Below are 8,687 nucleotides of genomic sequence, written 5' to 3' on the forward strand. Positions count from 1 at the left end.
TCATGCACTTCTTGCGAAATAGCTCTAACAATCTTAAACTCTCAAAATAAATTCAAGAAGGCTGCCTTGTCCGCAATCTTTGTGTGATCAGTCTCAATATTTGATATGCGTATCTATGGACCAAAGGGAACTTTTCATGTGAAATTTGAGTAATATCCCTACATCACCTTTCGGAGAAACAGCACTAATTAACTATATTCTAAAAATTCAAGATAGCTGCCTGTCGGACATCTTAGTTTTTCATTCAGTCAAAGCACCTTCTGAGAAATGCCGCTAACAAACTTAAACCCACGAAAGTCATAAAGCCGTCTGTCGATTTTCATTTATGGAATTTGAGATACATGTATGAGTTACCTTTTTGAGAAAAGGCGACACGAAGAATGGACTACGCGATTTAAACAGCCAATCACCTGATGACCGTATGTTCAAAACAAAATACAAAAGTATCAATTAAGAGTAAATGTACTTGTAAAGCAAAGCATAAATGATGTACAAATGATTTTTGTTTATTTACCTGATACAGTACAAGATGTGATTTTTCAAACAGCTTTAGTATTATGTAATCAAAATTTCAAACAAAGACAATATTATACAATTTCTGGATATTAGTACAAAACATACCAAGCAAAGAAATTAAGTGACAACCGTGTACAAGTTCATAGCAAGAAGTTTTGATTTAACCATACTGAAAAAATGTTTTGTAATCATTATATAAGCACATAATGCCTGGTGTTTATAGATAAAAACACTATATATTCACAAAGTCTTCAATATAGGTTTTACGTACATTATTCCAACCATTGATACGGTAAACAACAGAACAGTCTATCCTTGGTAACGTGTCACTCTACTGGAATTTAAATACAGAATCATCTTCGAAATTAATTGGTTCCGTACTCGACGCACGTAGCTTCTCCGCATCCCTTAAAATATGTCATAACAAAATATTATGCTCGCGGTTAGCTTCTTGATTGTGACATATAGGAAAAGCTGACCAATCTCTCTCTCTCTCTCTCTCTCTCATGTCCACACTTATGTGGGTGCGTGTGTGAGCGACTGGTGGTTAAATCCTCGAAGGAACAGTTCATGAGTGGATCTATTATATAATACGTAGTTAATCATATGTAGTTTTGCCATCTTGAAATGTTGTTAAAAATAAAAGTAAAATTGTAGGGAAATGGCTTCGTATAAGTTGTTCAACTTGTGTCCAATCCCATTACATGTACTAATTATATCGGCAATAAAATATGTTTATAAAATCAACGAGAAGCCCTGGGTTTTGATATAGTGTTTCATCGTGAATAGTTTCATAATATTACTGATACGTGAATATATCTGTACATAAATGAGACGAGTTGTAGTTAGCTTAATAAAGCTGAAACAAACGGACGTAATTAGTATCTTCCTTAGTGAGTACAAACATGTCACCACAAACAGCTATTGCAAATGGACGGTTTATTCCGTCAGATGACGTCAGCAGTTCCCTGACGTGTTTCCCGTCTCTAGACATCTGCACGATGTTGCTTGTACCATAACCACACAAGTAGACGTTGCCCTCTCTATCAACGCTTAGGCCAGCAGCATTACTCACGAGACCGACTTTCATCATATTCTTGCTATGTTTGTCAGCCGACAGTCTGTAAAGCACAGGTTCATCCTCAGTGTAAGTGTGACAACTGACCAGTATGTCTTCATTTATTGGGTCATGTGAGACGAAATAACACTTGCCACTATACTGATGTAACAGGTTAGCGTTGCCGTCCTGTGTCACACTGTACAGCTCTGTGCCGTCCTCTGTCACACTGTCCACTTCAGCTTCTACTGTGTCCGCTTCCTCTGTGTCAGCTTCTTCTGTGTACGTAGAAACGACAAATCTTCCGCTGATATGGGTTATACCCTGGCAGCCTTTATCATCTGCCAAACAGATCTCGGAAAAAAGTGATAGTTTTGCGTTTTCGACTTTCACGACATGGACACCACCAGGATTGCTAACTGCTACAGCCACTGTCTTGTCGTCCACAAAACACATATCCCAAGGAGTGCCTTTAATGGTCAACTCATCAAGGTACTGTCCTTTATCTGTAAACAGCTTCAGCTTTTCGTTTTTGAGATCACTTATTATTATTTGATTATACGGAAGGTACACAACGCCAGCTGCATCACAATCGTCCTCATCTGATGTAGTTTTTATATCAAACTGTTGTACTTCTCTCACGCGACGCTCGGACATTTGTGAAGGTAGGTAACCAAAACTCTCAGGAAAACGTCGTGGTGGTTTCTTAATGACGATATCCCCAATGACGTCATTACCAAAGGTTGCAAGTCCTGGTTCGGTCTGATGCTGAATATTGACGGACGCGAAAGATTCGTTCAAATCCATGACCAGGGCCTTACACGACTCCACTTCCGCCAGTCCTCTCTGATACAACACTATCGTTTCAGTGGTATCGTTTCCGTTTGTAGCTTTGATGGACGACTTAAGGGTATTAAGCATACTGTTCTTCAGACGTTCGCATTGCCGTAAGGAGTCGTCTAATTTCCCCTTTTCGTCTTTGAACAACGTTATTAAGTTGTCTGTGTAGTCCTTCTGAAGCTCGTCAAGCCGTTTGCTGACCCTATGGCGTAGATCTGTAATACTCTGTAGAGCGATTTCCTGGTTCTTTACCATGACTCGGAGCTGTTCGTCGAAGTCCTTCACTAAAGAGTTCATGACCTCTGCTTCTTTCTTCAGTTGTGCCTGCATATCTGTCAGTTGTGATCCTGCTTTTAGCTTCAGAATGTATTCCGTCGCTGTTGTCACTGCTTCACAACGTCTGTGGTCTTTTAAAACGCATATGTTACAACCGAGAAGCTTGTGATCCTCACAGTACCAAACCATATTCTCGTCGTGTTGGTCACAGTGAGGCACACCTGGGTTCTGTTTTGGTCTATTGCTGTCGTGCCTGGTAATATCTAATATATCACATCCAATATGTACGATATCGTGGTGGTCAACTTTACAAGTCTCACAGAAACCAGATTCAATTTTCTTGCACCAGAACTTGGCAGGATTGGACAGATTTCCTTTTGTTTGACATGGTGTGCAATACAGTGGTCCAGACGACTGTTCCTTAAGCTTGATAAGTTCTTGGATCATACCATTAGTTGGAAACTGTTTAGCCCAGTTTTCCTTGGTGTCCGCTTGATTGACAGGCGTGGCCATCCCTCTACAAATTGGACACGGAAAGGATGTCGCCGAAGCCATCTTACCAGACAACTCCTTAGTGATGTAGGTCCCGAGGCAATCCTGACAGAGGGAGTGGAGACAGGGTAAGGTTTTAGGATGCCGAAGTCGCTCCAGACAGATTGGACACTCCAGTAAGTGTAAGTCTAGTTCCGGGACTTCAGCCATTTTGATGGTCAGCTTGGTGCAACTGTAACACGAAAAAAAAAAGATAAGCATGTGATTATTCAATTGATATTTGACCGAAACCTTAACCAACAAGAGTACCGCGGGTCATTCCTGGTAATCTGAGTGTCTTATTGTCTCTTTGAGGATAGCAATTGCATTGATGGTGACGATTAATAACATTTGAAAGCTAAGACATATAAAGGGACTTATTCTTCGAGGTTGGGGCAAGACACCAGGTCCATCCTGGTAACATACGTGTATATATATTCCCTTTATACTCAGTAATGTATATATGGTCAACCCCATTGGGGTCAGCCCTTCCTACTGTCCAATGCCAAACCACTTGAGAATGTTTCCAACCAAATTTAAATATAGTCGATAGCCATATATCTAATGGTTCCAGAGGAGAAGTAAATTTTACTAGTATGCTCCAAAAAGCAACCATCCATTTACACAACATGAGTCCCCTTTGGCCGAGGACGCTCTACATGAAATTTGGCTTAAATGCCTCCACTCAAAGCTAAAAAGAAGTGCTTTATATTCAATATCTATATCAAGTTCCCCTATTGGGTCCCACCCCGATGCCCTCAGGGAAGGCACACCCTACATTTGCCCAAGGATGTTCTACACAACTTTTTTTTAAAAACCTCAAATCCCACTAAAGAAGAGGGATTTTAAACATTTATCTATACTCCCTCGTTGGGCCACACCCTTCTGACCCGTGGGGTGGACTTGGCACTCTCTTCGTTTATATTTAATTGCGTTCCCTTTGCCAGAGGATGTAAATGGAGAATAATACATGCCTTTTTTCATATCACACCCAGTATCAACCCGAGACTGCAATATCAACCCAAGGGCCGATATTGGTCGCGGGTTGATACTGGGTGTGATATGGAAAAAGGCGTGTTTTATTCTGTTTATTACATACTTACTAATAAAAACTACCATCTCATGATTTATTTTCATTTTTGAAATATTGAAAAACGATTTTTTCCAAATGGGGTGTGATATGGGTTTTGCGGGCTGATATGGGTTTTGGGGTGTGATACGGCGGGGGCTGATACGGGTTTTGGGGTGTGATACGGCGAGGGCTGATATGGGTTAGAGCAATTGTGTCGTATCGCATATACAAAAAAAACGTATTTATTAGTAAGTATGTAATAAATCAAAGTAATTTAAATTCTCAGAATTTGTTGGGCTCCACCAAAAGAAGCTATATATCAGCCAAATATGAAGATTCTATTCCTTCCAGTTCTTCAAAAGAATTTGTTTGAAGCGTTTGACGCATTTGAACCCTGTGACCTTGAAAGAAGGTCAAAGTCATTTCAGTTCTCAAACTATGTCAGGCTCTTACGATTTAACCTTTCATCCAAATATCATGACTCTAGGCCTGTCCATTATTCAGAACAAGTCATTTGATGTGTTTGACATATTAATCCCATATGACATTGAAAGCAGGTCAAGGTCATTTTCGTTCTCAAAATTTGTCGAGCTCCACCAAAAGAAGCTATCAGCCAAATATTAAGATTTTGTACCTTTCAGTTCTTTTTCAGAAGTTGTTTCTAGTGTTTGACACATTTGACCCCTGTGACCTTGAAAGTAGGTAAAGGTCATTTTCATCCTCAAACTTTGTTTGGCTCTTTACCAACAAAGCGTTCAGCCAAATACCTTCGGGCAGGTGAGCTTACAAAATTAAAATCCATAATTTGCAAACCGACATACCTGGTATTTTTCTGGCATGTTACCTGAAACAAGCATAATTTTTGTTTTGGTCAGGCCTTAAACTCATAATCACGATGGTTGGTGAGATGTTTGTTAGTACTTCCTATAGGGACCATTCATTACTGTGAAAGCGCCGAACAGACAATTTTTTAACAGAAATAACCATATTCGTGTTTGATATGCATAAAACCACAGAAATTTTTATCTAAAATCCATGGTAAAACCAAGCTTGTCTGTCATAGCTTCTGAAGATGATACTTTTTTTTATATATTGCGTCGTCAGAGCTACAAAGCAGTCCTGTGCTAACTAATGGAAAGTGCTAAACAGTAAGATTACATAGAACTCGCGCCTCAATGATCATATAAGTGATGTATAATGTTATCAAAATATTGCATTATTTTTGAAATAATGAATCTTTACTAATAACAACAAGAGGTCCAGAGGGCCTTTATCACTCACCTGTTTCTTTTGTTACATGAAACTGACATATAGGTAACTTCAGACCAAATTTGGTAACTAGAACACAAAACATTTTAATATCTCTTAAACGGTTCTTAAGATATTGTTGTTTGAAATTTGAAATTTTAAAACTTTTAACCAACGTTGACCTTTGACTCTAGCTAGCACTTTAAGCTGACATTTGACCTCATTACTCTAATATAGAAAGAGATTCGAACAGCTGGTCTACATCACACACTCAAGTATCACGACTCTAGTCTAAAGGCTTCTCATGATCAGGATATTATTGTTTGAATTTTTTAACATATATATGAACCCTGTGACCTTGATACTAGGTCAAGGCCATTTCATCGTGGAAATGTTTTAGCATTCTATCCCAGGTACCTGCTGACCAAATATCATGACCCTTGGCTTTATGGAACTTTAGAAAAAGATTATTTAAGTTTTTTCAACCCATGTTGACATTTATCCCCCAACTAGCACTTATGAACAAAGTTGACCTTTGACCACAAACTCAAGTATCATGACTCTTGTCCAAATGGTCTTAGGATATTGTTGTTTGAAGCTTTTAACATGTTAGACCCCTGTGACCTGGAAACTAGGTCAAGGCCATTTTATCGTGGAAAATTTATAGCACTCTATCCCAGGTACCAGCTGACCAAATATCATGACCCTGAGCTTTATGGAACTTGAGAAAAATATTATTTATGTTTTTTAACCCATGTTGACATATATCCCCCAACTAGCACTTATGAACTAAGTTGACCTTTGACCACAAACTCAAGTATCATGAGTCTTGTCCAAATGGTTCTTAGGATATTGTTGTTTGAAGCTTTTAACATGTTTACTAAGACCCCTGTGACCTTGAAACTACGTCAGTCATTTTAACATACATTGAGAGTAAAAATATCACAGAAAATACAAACTACAAAGTGTTAAAAAATAATTTCATTTGTCGATTTTCAACAGTCAGTCAATCAGCTAACGACAATGTCCTTCATCTTTAGGGGGTAGGGGNTCAAAGAAATTTGTCATTAGTTTTGTTTATCAATCAACTATTTCAAAATACTTCGCCATTCAGAAAAATTTGATTTTGAAATGCTTTTAAATACTATACTGTATCAGTGTAATTAATATCGTATTTACCTTTGTTGGTGTAGCTTTTCTTGCATAGCCTACAAATGACAGTTGGCATGTCTAAATTATATTTTATTGCGGGTCCCACCGAATTTTCTTTTTTTTCGGAACATGAACTATTTCCATACGGCTGATTAAACTGTCCCTGGATAGGGATACAATTGCAATTCCTCGTCATTACTAATAGCAGCGGTGGCTGCCATTTTTAATCATGACCATGAGGCGACAGCGAGAGTGATCTCCCTTCCCATAGTTCCTTCGTATTAATTACCGTGATGAATATTTTCGAACTATAGATAGTGACAAGTTTTCATTCAATTGTCGCCGACGTCACACCTGAGCGATAGTTTTCGACTATTAGCGACAATCATCCAAACACTAATATATGGCCTGCATGGCCAAATAAAGATTGAGTACTGATGCAGCCATGTTTACTACAATTTTCATATAGGGTCATGACACCCATATTTAGACGTCTGACTTATATTGGAAGAGTGACAAAGTTTCCAACATGCCCCACAATTCAAATTTGATAATTTAACGACATTTTAGGCAGAGTTTAAATAGGAGATCAACGGAAATAGTTCAAATTTCAAACCTATTTATGGATAAGGACCCATGTGCAGCAGGTGACCATTTTAGTAAGATAAAATGATCTAATGTTAATCTGAAGGGAAACTTGAATCATTTTAATGATAAAATATGGCCTGTGTAACAGTGAAGTAAATATAAATCTTATTTTCAGGGTTCGAACACAGGACCCTCTGAACTCTAGCCGACACTCTACCAATTAAGCTATCTGGTTGCTGACTGTTGACTCAGTCAAGTTCCACTACATTATTACACATGTAGTATATTTTGGGTAAATTATTCTTAAGCCTCTGTATAAACACTGATAATTCAAAAGCTCAAATGTAAATCTTATTTTTGAATCTGACATTCAAAAAAAATGTTCTACATGTTGATTTCATACAATTTCATCTCCTATGAGGGAAGTGTTAGATTGTGCATGCACAAAGTACATTGATTTTGTTTGTTATAATATTTTTTTGGAAATTATTCCTTCTAAATATTAGCACAGACCATTTAAAAGGTGCTTATTTTGAAATATTAAAAAAAAACGTGATGGACAAACTGGGCAGATCCAACACAAAGATAAAGTATTTTCTATACTTGACTAAAAACAGTGTCAACAAAATAGCTTTGATCAAATTCAAGCTTTTACAATTGTATTTAAGGACAAACACAATAACTTATAACCTAATGTGTATAGCTAGTTGGCTGTAGGTGTACGTGTATGTAGTTTTTTCCTATATTCGAATTAGTTTCCGAGATGTACAAACCATGCTTGTCTGTCAATGCATTAATACTAGAAGTAGCCTTGCTCATGTCCGCGAATTTGAAAGATGTTGGGATTACTATTCAAACACGTGCAGGGTTCTCCCCAGAATTTGTTTAAGCTGATATGTTTCATTTGCAACGAACATTCAAGGCGGACACGCTATTATAATACCTTATAATACCTTGTCAAACCTAAGGGGGGGGGGGGGTTAATATTATTATTAAAAAGTTACTTTTAATTACCAAACTTCTTTTGGTGAACATTAAAACCAAGGAAATAAATAAGTGTTTCTTATGTCTGAATTTTCAGCAATATAAATATTCTATAAAAAAATCAATTTATAGAAAGGTGTATGAGTTTTGTACATTGAATAATAGATATGACATTTGTGACATTTGTCTCTTATTTTTACATTTGTATCCCTAACTTAATCCCCATTAAAAATAATTTAAAGAAGAAATATTTAAAAGCTGTTTGTGCTATAGGGGGAAACACTTACATGATATTTTTTTAATATCATAGTTCTTATTATTGTAAGAGAAAATGTTTAAATAAAATGTACAGTGTTTTTATTTCCTCCAAAACTGTATTAAATACTGCTGTCAGTAAATGTGATCAAAGATTAAAACAGCATT

The 8,687-nt window shown here is 37.3% G+C and overlaps 1 protein-coding gene across 3 annotated transcripts in view; it reads right to left on the reverse strand.

Annotated features, from left to right (window-relative positions):
• Nucleotides 1-360: 360 nt before the first annotated feature.
• LOC110453057 overlaps nucleotides 361-8,687 on the reverse strand; it is a 58,896-nt gene continuing 50,569 nt past the window's right edge. For 2 of the 3 annotated variants that reach the window (XM_021501877.1, XM_021501876.1), the window contains exon 2: nucleotides 361-3,413. In XM_021501877.1, coding sequence (XP_021357552.1) covers nucleotides 1,367-3,391 — 2,025 coding nt within the window. In that variant the 5' untranslated portion in view covers nucleotides 3,392-3,413 and the 3' untranslated portion in view covers nucleotides 361-1,366. Of the gene's footprint in view, nucleotides 3,414-5,113; nucleotides 5,137-8,687 lie in introns of all 3 variants that reach the window. The other variant, XM_021501878.1, reaches the window with a different exon arrangement.

Source organism: Mizuhopecten yessoensis, unplaced genomic scaffold, assembly GCF_002113885.1.
Source record: "Mizuhopecten yessoensis strain PY_sf001 unplaced genomic scaffold, ASM211388v2 scaffold7085, whole genome shotgun sequence".
NCBI lineage: Eukaryota > Metazoa > Mollusca > Bivalvia > Pectinida > Pectinidae > Mizuhopecten > Mizuhopecten yessoensis.